The sequence below is a fragment of the Salminus brasiliensis genome, chromosome 2 (genome assembly GCF_030463535.1).
Source record: "Salminus brasiliensis chromosome 2, fSalBra1.hap2, whole genome shotgun sequence".
In the NCBI taxonomy this organism is placed as follows: domain Eukaryota; kingdom Metazoa; phylum Chordata; class Actinopteri; order Characiformes; family Bryconidae; genus Salminus; species Salminus brasiliensis.
The window spans coordinates 27,543,024-27,566,098 of NC_132879.1; the positions used below are offsets into that span (position 1 = coordinate 27,543,024).

The window sequence follows — 23,075 nt, forward strand, 5'->3', positions numbered from 1 at the left end:
GGGCTGAAAGGTGACAACTGACATCCTCTAGGGCAATGCAGAGATAAGCAGTCTGGAAGGTACTGTAGTCACATTCCTGGCAAAAGAGCTGAGCTGGAGGGCCTAGCTGACTTCAACAGGAAACACAGCACTTAACTCCTCTGAATCATAATCAGTTGTGAAGCGTGTCTTGACATTTATTCAATACACTTCAGTGGGGTGTCAGATTCATGTTGTGCACACCCACAGCACTGTTCAATTTAATGTCTCACTGCTCTAACTAAGCTTACAGTGTGAAGAGCTTGGCAAACACCGGATGGGTGGAAGCAGAGAGGTTAAAACAGTAAAGTCATTTCACTTTGCTGTCACCTCGAGTTCAACACCTCTGTGTAGGGACATGTGTGCACTGATCCAAGATCAGCACTTGCAAGCTCAACACAGAACACGCTACTGTGTTCAATTAAAAGTTTTTTTTTGTCCTAGACTGGCCATATCTCTGAGATCTTAATAACATTCTTGAAGGTCAGAAAAGGGTGATTAGTGGTGAGTGTTGTCCACACTACAGACTCAATAAATAATATAGGTCATTCTTGGCAGTGTTATTGTTTATATGATAGGAACCTTACAAAACATATCAAACAAACAAAGCAATGACAGATTAGTAATGTTTATTTTCCTCCAATTTAGTCATTTGCAGTGGCCACCCACTAGCTAGGACTCCCCCTATAATAGGATACTGCCAGTGCTAGCACATGGTTGCAACTGCCAGCATCCTATCCAACCTGAGAGAGGAACACCAATGAAGCTCTCTGGGACTACTATTCATGGATGGCTATGGCATCGTTAGTGACTGACCGTTCCATCTCCAGATGAAATGGTCAGTGCTTAGATGGCTGCACCACTCAGAAGCTGCCAATTAGTACAGTAATTAGTGGGAAAGGTGAATGGTGTACACAACTGCCACAATTTCATTAAGACTGCTTGGTTTGCCTAGGTTAAAATGATGACTTTGTGGTTAGCATTGATGCATAGTCATCACTCACATATTTTATTCAGCATGTCAGAAAGCATGTTTAACCCAGACAAGTATAGCAGATATATGTATATAACGTATATAACATATATATGTTATAAAAAAAAATATATATATTTTTTTTTTTGTATGACATGCAAGCAAATGAATATGTGACAGTAACTGCCTTCAGTTAGTGCTATATAATGTTGCATCTATATAATAGATTAAGGAACAACTGGATTTAAAATAACTGATAGCCATATTTAAGGGTTTGCAAGCCCATTTTTGGACACAGATGTGTGTTTGTTGTACAATTGCATCAATATGTCAAATTTAAAAAATATTAACAAACGTCTAGAATTGATTCTGCTGTCCCCCAACATAAGGACCACAATATGTATCATTGAACAGGGCGTTATTATAATACTGACATGAATACATCCATGTCAGTATTAATTACAAGCAGACATGGGTACAGAGAAAGTTAAAAAGCAGTTAGGTTAGCAGTAGAATAGAACTCATCAGACCAAAGCAGAGGATGACTTCCAATACGTTTAATCATGAAGACCTCCTAATTCTCTTTTTCAAATACTTAACAAATTAAAGTAGTGAGGCAACTCTAATTGCAATTTACCCAGAAGTAGCTGATCAATGTTTGGTGCGTAAGGGTTGCTTCTTTAGTTTTAGAGGCAAATGCAGCTGAAATGCAATGGAAGTTTCTATCAACCAATAGACAGCAGGTCAGCACTGTGCATAACGTGCATTTGTTTTTGTTTTTGTTTTTTTAGTAATGGAAATTAAATAAGTAATGCAGTAATATAATACGTTTTTACAGTGTAGGTCACTACTGATTAAGGCACATTTGTGACACTGATCATGTTCTTCAAAAATGTCAGATTGTGTGGTTTATCTTTTCCACTGAAGCACATGTTTAGACGACTCTCAAGCAGAGGTGTCAAGTAATGAAGTATAAATACTTTGTTCTCTAATTAGTATTTTTGTATTTTGGTTATTTTCTACTCCTTAGATTTTCATGCAATTATCTGTACTTTCTACTCCTTACATTTTAAAAATAGCCTTGCTTCTCATTTCATTTTGTTTGGTTTTCATCATGACTTGTCATCATAAAAACAAACAAACAAACCCTATTCAGATAAATCACGCCATCCAGAAAGTGTGAATTTGATTGTTGTTGGACGAGAAGTATAAACATATACCATTCTGACACCCTATTGGTTTGTAAGCGATCCATCACAACTGTGAGTCACATCACACTCCAACCATTGCAATACTTATAGGCAAGTACCATATTTTTCGCTGCACAAAACACATGTTAATGCTCAGTAGTGCACATAGATGCAACTTTAATATAATGATATTACTAAAATGCAATAATTTTCAATGTGCATAGAAGCAGCTGAAACAGGTAGCCTAGTGCATCCCAACACGTTTCTACATTAACATTTTAATATGGCATTATAATCATTATGACTTTTAGAAGAATGTTTTTTTGGGGAGGTGGGGTAGTGCACTATTGGCCAATGCGGCACAGCCTAAACTTTTGGCCTTTGTTTTCCTTCCATTACTTTTACTTTTGAAAACCAGTTCGAAACCAGTACTTTTACACTTTTTTAAAAGCTTAAGCTAATGCTTCAACCTTTATAGAAGTATCTACACTTCTACCTGAGTAATGAATGTGAATACTTTTGACACCCTTGTTCTCAAGTGGACTTGAACTTTTATACATCAAACACTTGTGGAGTATATACCAGCTTGATACAAGCTGAATCAATAAAGGGACACTCCACTAACATTTTAAATTCTTAAAATCATGTTTAAATTTTGTGTGTTTACAAAAAGTGCAAAGTGCACAGTTTGGACCCAACTAAGAGTAGCTGAGAGTAGCCTAATTTCTCCAGTGCAAAACTAAAGAAACAAAAAACTTTATGCCATTATGATGAGGAGATTCATTTCCCATACTTTCTTTATGAAGTAGTAGTCTGATGTAGTATGTAAACAAAACTGAAGTGTCCGTACTGTGCATATATGGAGGCTAAGCTGCACTATTTAAACAGCCCACTATGAATTCACAGTTTTTGTGATGTCACAAGAACACAAATTCTTTACATGTACCCACTAAGTCAGCCTACCACAGTTTAGCTGTGCCTACAGATCAGAGCAGTGTTTTAGCTCTAAGCCTTTCTTGAATGAGGTACAATACAGGGCAGCCAGTCAGAACAGAGCTCATTAATCCTATAGCAGTCTTTAAGAAACAGAAACCGTACATAAAATTCTCTGTGATGAAAATGGTCTTTTAATAAGAAAGTATGAACAATTTTGAAGCAAGCCTCACAAAGGTTTGTACAAATGTGGAGTCCAAGACAAAATATAAAATGCAAGAAGAATGAAGAATATGGGCCCTTTAAGACACCAAACATGACTTTGTTTAGTAGGAATTAAACCTGACTGCATTAAAGCCTGGCAGAGGTTGATGGCTCTCCAGGCAGTGACCGATTACAAAGAGGCTTGTTATTTCAACATAAACTGACAAACAATCTTAATTCTTCCTTGCTTCTATGCTTAATTTTTTTTTACTTATTTATTCTCATATTAAATAATGTATAAAACAGGTTAATGCCTCCAAGTCTCATAAAAGGACAAACAAAGTAGCTCAACATGGGCAGTTCAGTTTCTTACCTGGTGGTAGATACTGGCAGTAGCCTGATGAGTTGACCAGCACATTGGTATGGAAAGTAGCATCAAACCTCTCATCAGCACTGTGGCAACACACACATTAGTGGCACATGTTGGTCAGGTTTATAAAATACAAAAATCAAAGCTTGCAGCTTAAGTTAGGCTAACAGGGCCATAAAGCTTTTTGACAGTACTGAACTGCTGCTATAGTTTGAACATGGAGGCAGCAGGTTAAATCACTGTTGTTTACACAGCAGATACAAGTCATTGATGCCATGAAGACAGAGAGGGAGCTAGCTGCATGTATGTGCCTCAGAGCATAGGCAAGAAAAGCAGCATCAGCTTCTTTGACACAAATGAAACACAAACACACACACACAAGGTCAACTTCAAAGAAAGGGCAATATAACAGAAGAGAAGCTTGCTGACACATCTAATACCCTTCAGTATACATCTGTCATCATCCCTCCATCTAACGTCTCGTATTTCTGACAGATATAAAAAAAATTAAATGGAAAGGACGTTTTTACACAGTCAACATAATCATCTGACTCAGGTCACGGTAGTCCTGTTCATTCATTTTCACAGACTGCAGACAGTCGGCCAGGGCAAAGCAGGTCAATGGGAAACACTGTGTAAAATGGGATGTTAAAACAACCATAAACTGCAGTACTATTAAGAGAGTAGCAGTCTAATTAGAGAGTCCTGCGTCCAGACCCCAAACCTTACCATAAACCACTTTAATCAATATCTTTGGCATGCCTGTGCATCCAACCTATCATTAAGTATTCCTTTAAAATGGACACTGATAGACAGGGATACAATAAAGATTTACGCATTTTCCAATTTCAATTTCAAAGTAATTTCTTCTGCATCTATCAGATGATAGTAAACACAAAATATAGACAAGAACCAGTTCTTTAAAAATGGATAAATAGGGATCAGATCAGTTCTATGATCTATTAAAATGTACACTATAAAAGCAGAATGCAGCGGTCTATGTATATTTTATGCTTGTGTACTTGTGTTTGTGTGAATTTTACCTAAACTAATTGTGAACTCTTGTGTTATGGTGTCCTTCTTGAGGCACAAATTGGTAGTAAGGTCTGCTGTTTTACCTGTTGTAGAGCAGAATATCTGGCCTCCAGATTTGATTATCGGGAAATCGCACATTGGACACACCAGGATAGTCAGTTATGTTCCACTGCAGGTAATAATCCAACCAGTACTGAGGAGGAAGACAGAGAGAGGTTATACAAATCAGTCAACAGAGATGGGAAATCAGGTCCAGAAAGTAAAAATAAAATTCACCCCGGGATTTTGTTCCTACTGCCTGGGCAGTTCCAACTTTTTCACTTCGATTTTCACTTTCTGGAACTGGCAGCCAATAATAAAAACTGAAGATGCCTCAGATACCAAAACATGTATTAAGACTAAAAAACAGTGAAAGAAAAAGCTTTTTGTTTATTTGTATGACAAGTCATTTAGTGATAAGTGGTAGGCCTGGTGTTGGGAGATTCTGTACATAAGATATTAGAGTGAGTTCAGGCTAAGTGGGACAAATAGGCTTCATTCTGCACTTCTCTTTGAGTGTGCTACATGTAATGATCATGGATAATTAAGGGTGCTTGTCAATTTGCCCTCCCCATGCATTGGCCTGGAATAATTGCTTTGCACAGATGAATATGTTCTAAGCTTCCTTTAGCTTAGTTCATCCTAAATTCTCTTTGTTGACAAATCAAGTTATACATCTGTAAGTTATTCAAATCTAACATGTAAAAATGCACTCAGCACTTTATTAGAAAAAGATCTTGTGGCAGCGATAGTAGCTTTCACATCATTTATCTCTTGAGTTTCTCAAACCAGTAAGACTAGTCTGAGATGACAGAAAGTCTGTGGTAACTTCGGAAACCACTACAATTTTGGTTAGCAGAAAAGCATTTCAGAAGGCACAGCATGCCCAACCTTGAGGCAGATGTGCTGCAACAGCACAAGACCACATTGGAGTCTACTTCTCTCAGCCAAGAACAGAAAGCTGAGGCTGCAGTGGACACAGGCTCTCCAAAACTGAACAGTTGGTAACTGGAAAAGCTGCTGCTGATGCACACAGATGGTAGGGTCAGAATTTGGCACCAGTATCATGAAACCATGGACCCAACCTGCCTTGGGTTGAAAGCCTAGAATGGTGGAGGTGGTGTAATGATGTGGGTAATGGGGTCATTATTGGACCCATTAATACTAGTCATGCACTGCTTGAATTCCACAGCCTATTTAAGTACCATGGCTTCTAACGACTACTTCCAGCATGATAATGGACCACGTCACAAAGCTGAAGTCATCTCATCTCATCTTTAGTAGTCTGTGAATGTGTATTGTCACTGTAAGATTAAACCATTCCAACCTTTTTGTTGTTACACCTATGAAATGAATGTGTAAATTAAGTGAAGAACTTTTTTCTGTCACTTACAAATGTATATAATTGCAGAGGTTTGTTTCAATAGCGACAACACTATTCATTTAGCAGAAGGGCTAAAATGTGCTTTCCCATCTTCATTGAATTCTACAATGTTCAATTAAGACATAATAAAACCCACTTAAATAAGCTGTATATATAAAAAAAACAACACCCTTGATCAGGCTACTATAAAACTGCATCAGCAGCAGCAGCTCTAAAGGATCTGATTATCGCTCCAAGTCGTGGGTTGTGTGACCTCAGGGATGACCTCAGTCCACACTCATAAATTAGAATCAGTTTGAGGAATCAGTCTAGGCAGTAGTCTGGTCCAAATCAATTTCTTTAATATAATATCTAATCACATAATGTGCGTCTGGCATGCTGGGTTGGTGAAGGGGTCTGGAGTTTTATAATGGCTCATTCTTTGAGAGCAAGACAGCTGCCTAAATGTGATTATGCGCTTTAATGGCGGACGTATCTCAGTGCAAATGCACACGACTGGCCTATACAGTGGTCTGCATAATCCTGTTTTGCTGCCATGCCCTCCAGCTAATGGCTTTTAGTGTTCAATGTTCTAGAGAGGATACTGAATCTCTCTCTCACACACACACACACACACACACACCTTCCATCTATTTAGACAGTGAAAAGCAGCATGGTATAAGGTAGTGGAAAGCTAAAGAAAGTAGGCCATGATGTCAGTAAAACAACTGCAGAAGGAGTTTTTTGCACCTAATGCCCCTTTTTCAAATCAATACCAGCAAAATCAGAGCTCTCAATTCCAGTACAAAACATTTCTGATGGCACACTAACTGAGTGTGACATTTGAGGGGAAAAAAGGCCTGAAGGCCTAAAGAAGCTTACTGTTATTAGAAAGAAGATAGAGAAGGACTCGCTTCTCAAAATATTCATAGACCATGCGGTTCACTGAATGAGTAAGGAAGACTTTTGTAAGAGGGTGATTTTTTGCATAAAATCAAACATCAAACTGAAAGAGTACTTTAGTCTAGAGGCGAATTTCAAAGGGCTGCAGGAGAGGAAGGCTCTAGGGATGAGATGACCTTAGTGGTGAGAGAGAGAGAGAGAGAGAGAGAGAGAGAGAGAGAGAGAGAGAGAGAGAGAGAGAGAGAGAGAGAGAGAGAGAGAGAGAGAGAGAGAGAGAGAGAGAGAGAGAGAGAGAGAGAGAGAGAGAGAGAGAGAGAGAGAGAGAGAATTAGCTGTATTAACTAATTTTTTTTAACAGGCCTTTTTAAAAATGGGAATTCTGGAGTTTTTCTTTGCCTTTTCCCTTCATTTTTTTAACAAACCCAGAGGAGCACTGATAACAAGCTAATTAAATTCGAGCCACTGTGTCATTTAAGAACTGCAGCCATAAACAAAATGTACGCCTTTAAATGGAAGAGTGTGTGTAAATTTGCTCACATGAATAATAAATGTGCACGGTTGCCCAGAGAAGGAATGAGTGGCAGGCTGAAGTCCAAAGCCACACTACAGGTGATGGAGAATTCAAAGCATTCAAAGCAGTGGAATGTAAAAAAAAAATCTTAAGCTTTAATTTGCATGCACTGCTCTTCAGCAAGTAAAAAGACTCAGACCAAAAAAAAACCATCTTTCAGAAGCATGCAGAATCGCTTGAAAGCACATAAAAGTGTTTACACTGCGATTCTTCTCAATTGGTTTTTTTATCTGGGCCAAACAAGAAGGAGAAAGAAGTCGACTCATTTAGAGACGTAGGGGGCCATACACTGCAAAAAAAGGAGAGGTCGCTCGTCTTACATTTATTAGGATGTTTAATTTACCTTTTTTCATGTAGAGTCCATCAAAGCGTCCCTTTTGGCTTCAGTGTAATATGTAATGATCTGCCTAATGCCTAATGTAGCTACTCTGCCTTTGGCCAGTAGTGCCAGGACTAGAGGACTGTCTGTGGCCTAATGGAGGAGCGTCTCCTTTGACTCACTCAATATTTAATGGCACAATGTGTAAAATTTTATCACGCACATGCACATAAAGAACTGTTCACAACACACTCCAATCCAATCCTGTACCCAATCTGAAATCCAACAGCATGTCCTGTTGTTCGTCATGTGCTGGTTCCTGTGTTGCAGTTGAGTGTTGAGTAGTTTAACTATGATCATATGAAAGTGTAAAAATTATTTTAAAGTTTTACAAGTGAAAACAGGGAAATATAGATTAATGGACACATGGACCAGTATTCGCCTGTATTCAATATCTCAATATCAGTATCAGAAAAGAAAGAGACTACACTAATAGACTGCAAGTCACTCGTTATTTTTACAAATAACGTAATTATTGGTCAACCATCCATCCAGCCCTCCATACTTTTTTATACGCTTATTCCTGGTCAGGGTTGTGGTGGGTCCAGAGCCTACTCTGCCTAATCATTTAGTGCAAGGCAGAAATGCCCCCTGGACAGGGCACCTTTTACAGGGTACTGGAAAATCTTATTACACTACAGGTAATTTATTACTTTATCAGGTTGATCATCTGTAAAACCTTATTACAAATGATCAACTTCTCAAATCAGTGAGTTTTATTACATTTTTGACTGGAAAGTTAATTGCAAAATTTAGTTACATACCTGGAAAACATTATTACATTACTACTAACAATATTACAGCTTCCATTATTGTGAAACTACAATATTAAATGCTACAAATACTGCCACAAATGGTAATATGGCAAAAAAAATAAAATAAAACAAGCAGGGAAGAAACAAAGTAGACTTTTATTCTCCAGAATTCTCACCACATTCTTTAAAAATATGAAGACAAGAAAGATTGCTTACCAGCTGCAGCCAGATGTTAGTGGTCAGAACTTGATTCTTCTCATCCTGGAAAACATAACCATGCAATCAGTAACTGTAGTCCTTAAGAAATATCAAAAGGAAAGTGTGATCGGGATTGTGGAGCTGAAGCTTCAGTATGCACACTCAATGCAGTCTCATTACAATCAAGGGTAAGTGGATGAAACATTTAAATAGAAAAACCTTTGAATTAAATTAATCCTTTTTTTTTTATTCTGAGGAAAAACCGTCTTGATTGCTTGAGCACTTTCTGTTCTTGCAGGGGAAAAAGAGAAATTCACAAAACTGTGAGTTCCTAAAGACTAAAGACTTTCTGGTATTGGCTGTGGCAACACAGATATGAGTAAATCCACTACACTGCCCCTACTGAATTCATTTAAGCTGAATTTGACTGGTTCTGAGACACACAGTCATATAATAGTATCTGATGTGATGACCTGGCTACAGCACTACAGCCCTTTATGCATTAACCCCAATGATATTATTATCTAAAAAGCAGAGCTAGCGGAAAAAGGTCTGGATCAGTCTGGAGATTTCAAATTTGTGTTCTGCTGCCAAATGAAAGCGATCTGAGATACATTTGAATGGTCCTTTTACTCTGAAATAGAAAGAGCTGGTGCCAGATCATTGGAGCAGTGAGCCCAGCTGATACTGCTGCATGGAAACTGAGGCTAATGATAATTGTTCATTGTCATACTAGACCTACAACCATATATATATATATAAACCATATATGATATATATCCAAAAACTCAACACATTATTAGTTATAAATATGTCCTTTGTTTATTACATTTACACCTCTTTCCATAAACAGAAGAATGGAAAGCTGTTTTAGCATTCCTGCAGTTCTATACATTAAACCCCTTTTAGCTAATGGTCATGCTAATGCATACTAGCAATCAATGTTTGCACTGCACATATTCACTATTGAGCCCCATTACACAAATTCTCCTACTGCCAACCCTAATCAGACGGAGATGGGGGTGGATGCTGAAGACCCCTGCCTATTTCTGGCTTTACCCATGTGAAAACAGACAGTTCAGACAACTAAACTGACAACAGTTTCATAAGCAGTTTATCCATGTGTGCGATTCTCGTTAACCCAAATGTGATGAATTTCTCCCCAATGCAAAATTCATAAGTTATTAGCGCAGTATAGTATTAGCAATAATGTGGCAATTGCACATAACAGCATCCTGTTAGAATGTGGCAATCATACAAAATAACATCCTGTTAGAATAATGTGGCAAAACTACAGAATAATGGGACACACTGATCGATTGTGATAGTCTTATTTATTTAGTACTGTAAGCAATCATGATGTTTGTTTCCAGTTAGAATTGGAGCAGCTGAAAGGGAGGAGAGCTCCATGGTTGGTGAATTGTGTCTAATTGCATCTGGTTCAAATTCTGTGCTGCGTGTTCACAAAGGAGCTACAGAATCATCTCCATTCAGCCAACACATAGCATTAAATTTGTTACAAAAAAAAAAACAAACAAAACGATGTGAAAACAATGTGCACATGAAACAGGGCAGAAGTTCAGAAGTGCTTTTGAACAATATCATTATACAAGCTCACTGGAGTAAACCTTGTTCCTGGAATCACTTTTGTAATATTTGGTTGCGTGCTTTCCCTTAAGAACAGGGCCAATCCTGTCAGGAAAAGATTATACCCAGAGATCATGTCCATTTTAGCCCACTCTTAGCCCACTCTTCCACTAAGTGGGTGCAAATTTCACCTAGAGTCACCGGTTGTTATAGACTAAGAATTTAGATTGAGGTCAGGGGCGTTTGTATCGTGGTTTTTCAATGTTCAATCATGTTCACTGAACTGATCACACAGATTTGGACACTCTACAGTCAAGTCAAGAAAAATAATTCCAACCTGACAAGACTGACTCTTTTATTAAGGCAAGGGAACAAATAGCCAAGCATTAAAAAATACACACACACACACACACACACACACACACACACACACACACACACACACACACACACACACACACACACACACACACACACACACACACACACACACACACACACACACACACACACACACACACACACACACACACACACACACACACACACACACACACACACACGTCACAATATTATGACCATATCTTAATTACATCATTAATTGGAAAAAGGCCTACCTAAAACCCATTGCTGTTTTTGTACTTTCCAGAGTGCTAGGCAGCTGTTTGGAGAAGCCAATGGCTGCTGATTGTTGTATTTATAATGCTTTGAAATTTGCCTGACCTTATGAACAACCCAGAACCCTAACAGGCTTGTTAAAGGACCGAGGTCTTGGGGAAAGTTATTGGAGAGCTCATATGTCTATGGGTGACCTAAATTATGAATGGTGCTTTTTTTTTCTTTTTGTTCTCCTCAAATTTAATAAACTAATCTTGCTTTAAATGTAAAACAGAATGCTCCGTTTTTACCTTTCCCCATGGTTTTGCATACCACTCTACATTTACTCTACTTTTGTTTTTGGACAATACAGAAATCCAGGAAAAAAAAAAAAAAAAAAAAAACAGCCCTTCATGTATCATATATAGAAGGGAGAGGAGAGGAGAGGAGAGGAGAGGAGAGGAGAGGAGAGAGAGAGAGAGAGAGAGAGAGAGAGAGAGAGAGAGAGAGAGAGAGACTAAGATGCAATCATTTTTCATTGTCTCATTAGTATTCACATTGACATTCGTCTTAAGTGTTGACTGTAGTACATACATACATTTCCTCTGCCCTTTATGTCCACCCTCACAGTATAACTCAGACCCTATGTTAATATGATGCTACTAGCGGTGTTGCAGCCTTGAAAGCATTAAAAGGCTGCTGTTGTCATGTCTACCTGAGCACTGTTTTGCACTTTTTGATATCATTTGAGTCTACCAGTGGTTCTTTTCACGGTGTCAAACATCTTTACACAATGCATGGACCAATAGAAATGCTCCAAAATGACTTCTAGAAAATCTCTCTACATTATCTTCCACTGAGGAAAAATTTGTGTTCCTTTTTCTGTAAGGTTACCATTTGGGTGGCAATGACAATATCCATAACTATCTATAACTGTCATTTTAAAAAGTTGCTACCAAACATAATTAAATTTGGATCAATTTGGAAGTTAAAAAACCTTGATTGGGACATCCCTACTTGTTGAGTGCGAATATTTTTAACCAGATGTCTGCATAATTGCATGCACTTTCCTTGAGAATAACAGACTCGTGGTGAAGATGGACAAACACAGCTATGAGGAAAAAGTCTTTGTTTATGAGCTTGATGGCACACTGAAAATATTAATAATAAAAGAATAAAAATAAAAATAAAACCTTTTAATCAAATAAACCTATTTTTAAAACACTATTTTAGGACACTGCCTTTTTCCTTAGTATAAGCCCATTTCCACAGAATTACGTATTATTTGTGCGTGTGTGTTGTGCTTTTACCCACCACGTCCATGATCTGCATCAGACTGAAGCTGAAGTGAACAGTTAGAGACTGAGAATCATTGTAGACTGGCCTCTCTAAGGGATTATAGTTCCTCATCAGGTCCTTATACAAACGTCTTTGGTGCTGCCCCTGCAAGGACACTGAGGAACACACAAGGCAGATCAAATCACATCCGTCTAAAACATTAATGCTCAGAGAAGACTCCTAACACACTGTTATTTACCCTCTTAAGGGGTAAATACTCTAAAGGTCTGTATGTGGGTTCACAGATCAGTTCCTCATTCTCAAAACTACAGAACACATTGGTTTTATAGCAGTAACTGAATAATGTATCATATACACTGAATGATAAGTCCCAAGATGAATAAATGAATAATAATCCTAGAGTTTAAAGAGTAAGAGTGTGTGGCCTCTGAGTCAATAGTCTGAAAGCAGGGCAAGGAGTATACAAATCAGGCAATCTACAGCTTCTGCAGGCAGGCCAGATGGCAACTTATTGATCCGGGAAATACATCAACGGGCTCTTCCCTGTAGACCTGGCTGTACATACATGACTGTATGAAAATGTAACTCACTGTAATTCCTGTCTATGAAACATTTGACCTCAAACAAACTAAATATGATACATTTAGTTTCCTATAGAAACCAGTTTAAAGTTTAGTTTAAATTAAAAAACAAGTACTTCAATTCAAAAGACTTTCTGTCCTTCTCTGAGGTGTTTCAACCTGCATTTTGGAACTACAAAAGATTTAACTGGCAGATCAGTGGAGATGGAATTAGGTTCCTGTACTTAAACCTCCCTGAAATGAAGAGGGGCTGTTAAACAGTAGGGTGAGTGCAGACGGTGAAACTGCTCCCTGTGGAGTTCACCTCCAACACCCAGTGACCTTCAGCGGTCAGACAAGGAGAATTAAAGACACCAGCATCCTTACTGAGACTTACTGAGGGAACAGTATTACAGGAGACTTTGCAGAGATTTGCTTCTTACAAGTAGGTTCTGCACTGAACAAGAAAAAAACAGTGCTGAAGTAAGTCTGACAAGAGAGTAAGATTACACGCCTCAGATCAAAAGATAGATACCCTAAGCAAAATCCGCTAATCAGCTATGTTTAATGCTGCTACCACATGGAGCAATGAATGAATGAATGAATGAATGAATGATGGCAAGACCGACAAAATGATGGAATTCAAGGTGAAAATGAACCGATTTAATGACTAAATGAACAAATGCTTAAAGGGCTGAATTAATAAATGAATGACTGAGTGAACATATCAAAGAATTAATGAATTACTAAACATATAAATGACAGAGTTTCTGGCCACTTCACTGAATTACATAATTACTACTATATGACTGACTAAACAAATGACTATAAACGATATATGATATATATGACTAAATAACTGAATAAATAACTAGATATGACTGAATTAATAGGTGATTTACAAGGTATGACAACAATTGTTTTGCAAGATGTATGACTGATTAAATGACTGAATCACTAGCTATATGACTGAATAAATGACTGAATCACTAGCTATATGACTGAATGAATGACTGAATCACTAGCTATATGACTGATTGAATGACTGAATCACTAGCTATATGACTGAATAAATGACTGAATCACTAGCTATATGACTGAATAAATGACTGAATCACTAGCTATATGACTGAATGAATGACTGAATCACTAGCTATATGACTGATTGAATGACTGAATCACTAGCTATATGACTGAATGAATGACTGAATCACTAGCTATATGACTGAATAAATGACTGAATCACTAGCTATATGACTGAATGAATTAGGGCTACTAGGTATATGAGTGGATGAATGAGTGAATCACTACCTATGTAATTGAATGAGTGAATCATTAGCTATATGACTGACTAAAAGAATCACTAGCTATAGGATTGAAATTATGTATTACTAGCTAAATGACTGGACGAATTAGGGCTACTAGATATATGACTGAACAAATTATTGAATCACTAGCTATGTGACTGAACAAATGAATGAATCACTAGCTATGTGGCTGAACAAATTAGTGAATCACTAGCTATGTGACTGAATGAATTAGTGAATCACTAGCTATGTGACTGGACAAATTAGTGAATCACTAGCTATGTGACTGAATGAATTAGTGAATCACTAGCTATGTGACTGAATGAATCAGGGCTACTATATATATGATTGAACAAATTAGTGAATCACTAGCTATGTGACTGAATGAATTAGTGAATCACTAGCTATGTGACTGGACAAATCAGGGCTACTATATATATGATTGAACAAATTAGTGAATCACTAGCTATGTGACTGAATGAATTAGTGAATCATTAGCTATATGACTGAATGATTTAGGGCTAATAGATATATTACTGAATGAATCACTACGTATATGACTGACTAAAAGAATCACTAGCTAAATGAGTGGACTAATTGGGGCTACTAGCTATACGACTGAATGAATGAATGAATCACTAGCTATACGACTGAATGAATGAATCACTAGCTATACGACTGAATGAATGAATCACTAGCTATACGACTGAATGAATGAATCACTAGCTATACGACTGAATGAATGAATCACTAGCTATACGACTGAATGAATGAATCACTAGCTATACGACTGAATGAATGAATCACTAACTATTTGATTGAACTCAATGACCGAACGAAAAATTAAATGACCAAGTATGTGACTGAAGGAATACCTGAAATACTGGACATAAGACCAAATGAGTCAATGATATAATGATCATTTCTGCCCAGATCTCAGTCTGAACAGAGAGCTGTCTCATCATCATCATCATCATGCCAGAGAACCAAACCAGTGAAGCAGTAACGCTGTCCAAAACAAGACCTAATCAGCTGGAAGCTAGAACTCCACCGCAGCTTGTGGCTTCACCTTCACAGAAAACAGGACCGCCGTTAAACTTGTTAGGACGGAGTATCAACCGCTCACATTTTTCTCATCAGTACCATGTAGAGCTAGTGTCCACAGTCAAGTTCTGAGCCAAGACTAGTTCACCAACTGTAGCGCTCAGTAGGCTTCATGTTCAGGCTAGGAAAACAGACGCTAACAGTTAGGGTGAAAGTAGTGGAGACTGGGGTTAGGAGAAGTCGTACGAAAGATCATTCTCCTCATATTTTTGCACCATAAAGCTGTCAAGCTACAGATGCCAGTCCACCGTTAAGACGTTAAAGATATCTGAAACCCTACCGTGTATAAAGACCGCGGCGTTCAGCACAAACACAGTGAAGTGCCCCGCTCCCATGGCTGTTAAGAGAAGAGAGCAGACCGGCGCGAGGGTCCTCTCCTCACAGACCATCTGCAGAAACACACAAACTCAGGAGCTCAGGCTGGAGGGGAGGAGGAGGAGGAGGAGGAGGAGGAGGAGGAGGGGGTGAATCCGCGGCTTTCACTTTTCCAGGGATGCAACACAGCTCTTTAGCTCAACGCTGAAAGTACTGTAGCCATGTGTGTGTGTGTGTGTGTGTGTGTGTGTAAGACCGCTGTTCCTCAAACCCCGGGGGATACCCCCCCCCCCCCCCCACCACAGCGATATTCACATTAAAGCCTCCCCACTGATCTGCCATCGTCCGTGACGTCACGCTCCAAGAGCGTGCAGAGGGCGGGGAAAGTCTCCCCCGCTGATCTGAGACCAGCCTCAGACTCAGGACGAGGAGAGTGTTCCCACAAGAACACAGCGGCCCGAAAGGCAGTCTAATATAACCCAAACAAATCCAACTGAGTGCGAGATCAAACTCTAGAAGGCCAAACGTGTGTGTGAAGGAAACACAACGCACACATCATCAAGTCTATAAGTCAGCGCAGAAACACAGCGAGGGTCCACAGACAAAGGGATAAATCCCCCCTCACACCATCAGAATCCAGTGTAGCTGAACCGGGATACATTAACACGCAAAGCTCACAGCTGCTTCAGTTCTCCCCAACTGCCTTAGAGGATGCTTTAAACAGCTAGTTAACGGTCCTTACCGCAGCACCAAGAGCAATAACACTGTGTGACAACGGATTCCCTTCTACAGCACACTGTGAACATCTCATCTCAGGGTACGTTTAGACTATTTTTGGCTGTCTGAAGGCACACTTTGTCACTCAGTCCACGGTTTAACCCCATTATCATGACCTTCACAACATTTCCTCCTCTTTTAGAACACGCAGTCCATTTACAACCAAGTCTTAGATTACCCCATGGTTTGAACGCTGTAGCCGCTTCTGTACACTCAGTAATTCTCAATCAATCCATCACAAATGTCCATTCAAAGAAAATTTTGCCTTCTCCTGTAAAGTCAGTGTTTTTGGAGATGCATGTTCTTCACTGGACAGCAACAGTATAAAAAGTTGAACAGAACTGAGAAGCAGAACTGAATATGATGAACACTGAATGCATATGAACCATGATGTGACTACTTTAGAGAGGTCATCACATAAAGCTTGAGCTTGACCCCTACACACACATACTCAGGGGTCACAGACGCCGTCTCAGTATTTAGCACTATTGAGTCTCCCATCAGAAACAATCTTGTTTTGTGTTATTTCACGTTTGGCATGACATGGTCAGAATGTTGCTAGGCAACGGATGGGTACATGATGGGATGGTGTACATTTAATGCTTTAAGCAGATGCTGAACAGAAGTCTAGATTCTCGCGAGTGATGGTAGTGATGGTGGTGGTGGTGGGGGGGGGGTAACACTTAATTAGATATTCTGGGTTTGTGTGTTGAGTGTTATGAGCTGCCACAATGTTTACAACATAATCTGTTGTAATCTGACACTGCACCACATCCACCCTAAACACATTTTCACTATGGCATTACTGACAAGGTGGGAAAGTGAAACGAATGGCCTAATCTGATGTCTAGAGGAGCATTTTGGGAAACTCTCTCTCTGCTCCAGATTGTAAGCAGTTCTAACAGCATCTAGTGACAAATCAGAGGTACTACAGTTTCAAATTAGCGAAGTTCCAGGACACCCAGTAATTCCGCAAACTAAGCATGTAACAAGGAATCACACGTTAATGTTACCATTTAAAACATTTCAGATTCATGAAGAACAAAGCCAATAAATTAGCAAAGATTAGATTTAATCTCCTAAATACATACATTTACAGTCATTTCTCTCCGTTAAAGACTCATCGGATGACCCATAACCACTGTACCTAAGCACAAAATCCATATTTGGAAAATGCTGTTGGAGAGGATGTAAATGAAGTACTGTTGTGGAAGAGCATCAAAGTACCCAAAGAGACAGTTAGATGTCCGTTCATAGAAACAGACTTTGTGAGAAAGAAGGGGACCGTTGAGAAGAAGTGTGTTAATGAGATGTTAGGTGTTTAGTCGGTCACTAAGGTAACTGTTAGTTTTAGAGTCCTGCAGGAGCGTGTCGGCTACATCGATAAAGTTATGGTCATAGGCCAGTTTGTAGTGGGTGTAGACGTCTTCACAATGCTGGAGGAGTTTCTTCAGGTTCTGACTGGCAGTGTTTAGGGGCTTGTTCAGTAACAGTCTACAAAAAAAAGACAAAAGCTGAATCAGACAACAATCAAGTAATGTAATAAGTACAGGGTCTCTAATCAATTCACTTTAAAACATGCACTTCTACTACATGATTTGCCAGTACTTGAATATGAATGGGTTAAGCTTCAACTCAAAAGCACTCAGCAACATTCATCAGGTCTATTATCATTCAAGGTCTGTATGTGTGAATGACAAAAAACCCACAACATTACTGGGTTGGTTTTATTGGTAACGTTCAGGTTTTAAGTGTGAAAAAAAAGCTTTAGTGAGAAAAAACAAGGTCAGCTCCTCTATATGTGACATATATTTCCAAATAATAGATGGATACACATTATTGAGCCCCAAGGGGAAATTTAGATGATACACAATACACAACTTACTCACTACATATATACAGACATTCACACAGAGTAGATCAACAGAGACTTAAATACTGAGGATATGAGGGGAAAACTTTTCTTTAAAACTTTTTCTTATTTATTTATTAATATTAATGTATTATTTTTATTGCTAATATTTCATCTTAAATGAAGCTTACTTTTTGGAGATGTCCTCAAACAGACTGGCTGAAAGTTGTCTGTGTAGCTTAAACTCCTCCAGGTAGGAGAAATCTCCTTTCAGAACAACTTTCTGATACAGAACCTCTGCCCAGTCAGGGCTGTAATCGTACGCCTCTGCTACTACAAACGCCTAAAAGAAAAACAAAAAAACAAACAACAAAAAAATTAATTTCCATGTATATGTACTCTAACATGTACGTATAAATAAAATTACCAATATGAAAATAATCCTACACAAATACACTATACATTATATTAAATATATGTTAGACTTTTAGACATACAACAGCCAAAATGGAAAGACCTGTGAGAAACTGAATGATACCTGGTAACAGCGTGGCAGAGCCACAATGGCATTGAGTAGTTCTGATGGTCGTAGGTTAACGACGCGGTGGTCCTGCCTGTGATTGAGGAGGTGAAGCTGCAGGGTGATGAGTTTAGCCAATTTCACACATCGCAATGCTTGTCGCATGCATGAGTCCTGAGGGGCCACACATGAGCAAAGACAGATAAACACACACATAAATTCACAATATTATGGAAATGAAGTTCACAGTAAGACCAGATGCGAAACTAGCAATACCTTAGAGTAACTTTCTGCAGCATCTTTTAGCAAAAAGAGGACTTTCTCCAGGCCACTTTTGAGCTCTGGGGTGACAGCTGATTGGAGTTAGGAAATAAAAGAACAAACATGAGTTTGAATAGAAATGTAGAAGCCATATCTCAACCATATTCCTAAACCCACAAATTCTCTCGCTCACCCCAAGGCTGTGACTCGATAAGTTTGAGTTGGGTCCGAGCAGCTCCTTCGTGGTTCTCTCCAATCTCTCGACGCATGCTGAAACATAGAGCCACCATGTTGTGTTTTTCACTGTCTCCTGGCAGACAGCGCTTGATGTAGTCCAGCAGAGCCGTCTTTAACCTGGTGTTCTGTAACACACACACATAGATGTTTAAATAGATACTCAAGGTGGCATGCATGCACAGAGATGCAGGTGTGATTAGGCCATCTCACTCACAGACTCCACTTTTTTCCTCAGCAGCATCTCAAAACGATGATTCTGGTTGAGCAGGTCAAAGACATAGGTCATTTCATTGTATCGTCCAATACCAGTCAGAAGGCGCACCTGTGAAGCAGACAAAAGCTTGATTACTACAGGATAATACAAAACAAGAACATTCTGGACTTTCAAGTCTTTAGAGGTCATAATGTTCCTTCATCCACTGTGCACAATGTCATTAAGATGTTTACAGCCCTTGGAACTGTAGCTAAGCTGCCTGGACGTGGATGGGAAAGAAAAATTGATGGACAATTGCAACAAAGTTTTTTTGAATGGTGGCTAAAGAACCTCAATTAACTTCCAAAGATTCTAAGTACAAGCCATTCAGAAATAAACATCAGAAATGAAACTACAAAAAGATGACAAAGTCCTCCAGCTCAACAATCAAGTCTGGAGTCCCAGACCCACTCCCCACCAAGCTCACTTCACATAACTATCACTTAACCAACTGTAGAACCACTCAGGCCTGCTTGGTGACTAAGGCTATTCATAACACATCGCTAATGCATGCTTAGTTCCATGTGGACTCTACGCACTACAACCACCATATACACAGTACACATCCAACACTGACAGAACATTTATGATAATTATTATATAATTAAATATATAAGAATACAAGAATGTATTCCCTGGTGCCTAAGGCTAAACCTAATGCATGCTCAGTGCCACCAGTTCCATGTGGATTTTACACACACTTCCCTAACAGCTAAACATGCCCATTTAATCACACACTGCCCTTCCCCACCAAACCTCAGCCTTTGTTATCCACAACCACTAACTAGGAGAGGGGAGGAGGGGAAAAAAGTATCTATATCTCAACATGTTCATCACAAAAATAATAGATTACTTAAGAAATGTCTGGTGTCTCAGGTTCTGTTCTGTTTGTTTCAAATGCAATTAGGCTGGGACATTACATGCCATTCCTTATTCACCACAAACTTGAAACATACTGGTATTGATGAACAAAAGCACTGTGCTTCTGAAAAAGTAGCAGCACCCATTCTGAAGCCTGGATTTATGTGTAATTTTGTCCTTCTTAAGTCCTTTGTAAAAACGTACCTGTACTGTACAGCCAGCACAAGAAAAAGTAACTCACCAGGAGTCCGTATCCCTCCCCATGTGCCAGATGTGTGTGGCTAAGATGCCTGGCAGCTTGTAGGACCTTGACGATTCCTTCCATGTTACAAGTAAGACTGAAGCAGTCATGGGCCAGAATCGGCAACTCGACAGCTACAGGAACAGAACACACACTCACAAATGTATACCTCTGCAAGAAGGCATCTCTGTATCACTATGGCCCTAAATGGTTGAACACTAGATGAACACCATCTTGGCACTTTCTAAACAGAGTGATAGTTAAACACATGTGACTTGCACATCATAAGCATGTGTAACTCACTGCAGCCCAGCTCAGCCAGTGGGACAGTGGGGATGCTGTCCAGCAACTTGCTGCCCACCAAGTTGGGGTCCCCACACAGTTTGGCCAGTTGCAGGAAGGCTTCTCTTCCTTCAGACGGACTGTATATATGCCGCTCCGCTGTAAAATGAGAAAAAAACAGTAAGCAAACCATGCTCAAACATGTCTGAGAAAAGCGCACACACATACAGCACATTGCTTCTCCTGTTACCCGTCTCATCTTGTGATGAGGCCAATAGTCCATCCAGCACAGTGGAGGATATGAGCTGGGCTACAGTATCTGGCTGCAATCCCTGGACACTGATAAAGGCCTGGGCTTTCTTATAGCGTTCCGGTTGCTGGGAAAAGAGCACTTTCCGAAGCACCGCCTCTGGCTCTTCAGACGAAATCTCACTGTAGGAGCAACGCAGCTCCTGCAGGGGAAACACCAGACAATAATCAAATTAAGATTAAATTAGCTTAGAATTGCATTTGTTTGTTAGAGTAATGATTAATTACAAGATGTGCTGTACCTTGGAGAGCTCGTAGAGGCTGAGGACCTGCTTGCAGTAGCTCTTGCCGTGGCGGCACTGCTCTACTAGCAGCTGGAGCTGGGAGAGAACCTGGTCTTCAGGGGAGGAAACCACCACAAATGAGGACAGACTCCCAGTGCTAGAGCCTGGAAAGAGAGGACACATCTTAAAACTTGGAAATGTGTGGAAATCCAGGTGAGCACGGCTGACCCAACTTAGCATGACACCTACAATACATAATACATAATACTACAATACATATTGACTACAAATAAAACAGTCTTACTATGCCATTGTTTTTCTTTTGTAAATATAAACAATAACCATGAGTGTGTGTGCATTGCAGTGATTTTACCACAGATATACAAAATATAATTGTATATATTAAATACAACTTTTCCACATTTATTACATAATGGAAAATTAACTATGGACATTGTTTTAGCCACCAATCACTGCAGTATTGACTACAATATTCCAGTCATTTTATGATCAATCTTTTTCTCAATAATAATAATAATAATAAAAAATCAACATATCAGCTGTGCATATCAGTATACACTGTTAAACACTGAAATCTTTACTTCATAAATAGCCATTACTTATCAAGCCACCTTGATATGCTAATGCTAATTACTGTTCTGTTACTGTACTGTTGTTATCTCATCCAGTGTTATGGACATTGTGCCATTAACAACCCCCCCCCCTTTAGTAAAATTACTGTAATGCATCATTTGGGGTCTTTATTGAAAATGGAAATCAAACCCATATCACAATAGAAATGGAAAATAAACCCGTATCAGCTACACCAAAGACTGTTTTAAAATCTCTGTAACAGTTCTGTGTGAAAGTGCTCAAAATACATACAGCTGGGAAGGCTCCGGCTCTCTACGTTGGGGCTGAGAAGTTCTTGAAGGCCTGGCTGTAGCTCTCCACAGGCCAAGCCCCGGCACTGCAACACCAGCTTCAAATCCCTGTGCTGCAGCTTAAAGTATCTACACACACGACTCGCTTCATGAACACTCCCTTCATCCAAAAGCTGGCCTATCAAAGTTGTCAAAGCTTTGTGTTCCTCTCCCACCAGCAGACAACTCTCCTCAGAAGTTGGAAGTCCCTCTAGGCTCAAATGTGCTGGGTTGTCCAGCATGGCCATTTTGGAGAAGGAGTATTTTTTGAGGAGGCAGTCAAAAGAGTCTTCTACCACCACAGCAGCTGGAGCAAACAGGCTCTCTTGCTCCAGTGCAGTGGCCAGGACCAGCCGGCGGACACGACATTTCCACTGCCGCTTCTCCAATTTGGCCAACTGATTCACAGCAGTGTGGGAACTGCACTGGGACAGCCAGTGACCAGCCAAACCCAGCAGAAGGCAGCGCTCCTGCACATGAAGAAGCTCTGTATCTTTCTGCAATGGATCCTACACAAAGGAGTAGAGGCCAAAAACTCAGAAATGTCAAAAATGAAGCTGCACAACTTTATGTAACAGTGATTTTAATGATGTTATATAAGTACTCTTATCACACTGCTTAGGAATCCACTACTC

At 39.4% G+C, this 23,075-nt stretch overlaps 2 protein-coding genes across 3 annotated transcripts in view; both read right to left on the reverse strand.

Annotated features, from left to right (window-relative positions):
* LOC140549974 (neuronal acetylcholine receptor subunit alpha-7) overlaps positions 1-15,797 on the reverse strand; it is a 31,810-nt gene extending 16,013 nt beyond the window's left edge. Inside the window, exons 1-5 of the mRNA XM_072673765.1 lie at positions 15,666-15,797; positions 12,430-12,569; positions 8,950-8,994; positions 4,807-4,916; positions 3,692-3,771 (exon numbers count right to left, since the gene is read on the reverse strand). Coding sequence (XP_072529866.1) covers positions 3,692-3,771; positions 4,807-4,916; positions 8,950-8,994; positions 12,430-12,569; positions 15,666-15,774 — 484 coding nt within the window. The 5' untranslated portion in view covers positions 15,775-15,797. The remainder of the gene's footprint in view (positions 1-3,691; positions 3,772-4,806; positions 4,917-8,949; positions 8,995-12,429; positions 12,570-15,665) is intronic.
* Positions 15,798-17,532: 1,735 nt separating this feature from the next.
* Positions 17,533-23,075, reverse strand: part of spg11 (SPG11 vesicle trafficking associated, spatacsin) — a 33,868-nt gene continuing 28,325 nt past the window's right edge. For both annotated transcript variants that reach the window (XM_072672233.1, XM_072672234.1), the window contains 11 exons: positions 22,403-22,949; positions 21,536-21,681; positions 21,235-21,436; positions 21,006-21,143; positions 20,703-20,836; positions 19,562-19,669; positions 19,304-19,472; positions 19,126-19,202; positions 18,868-19,023; positions 18,521-18,672; positions 17,533-17,971 (listed from right to left, as the gene is read on the reverse strand). In XM_072672233.1, the coding sequence (XP_072528334.1) occupies positions 17,791-17,971; positions 18,521-18,672; positions 18,868-19,023; positions 19,126-19,202; positions 19,304-19,472; positions 19,562-19,669; positions 20,703-20,836; positions 21,006-21,143; positions 21,235-21,436; positions 21,536-21,681; positions 22,403-22,949 (2,010 nt within the window). In that variant the 3' untranslated portion in view covers positions 17,533-17,790. The remainder of the gene's footprint in view (positions 17,972-18,520; positions 18,673-18,867; positions 19,024-19,125; positions 19,203-19,303; positions 19,473-19,561; positions 19,670-20,702; positions 20,837-21,005; positions 21,144-21,234; positions 21,437-21,535; positions 21,682-22,402; positions 22,950-23,075) is intronic.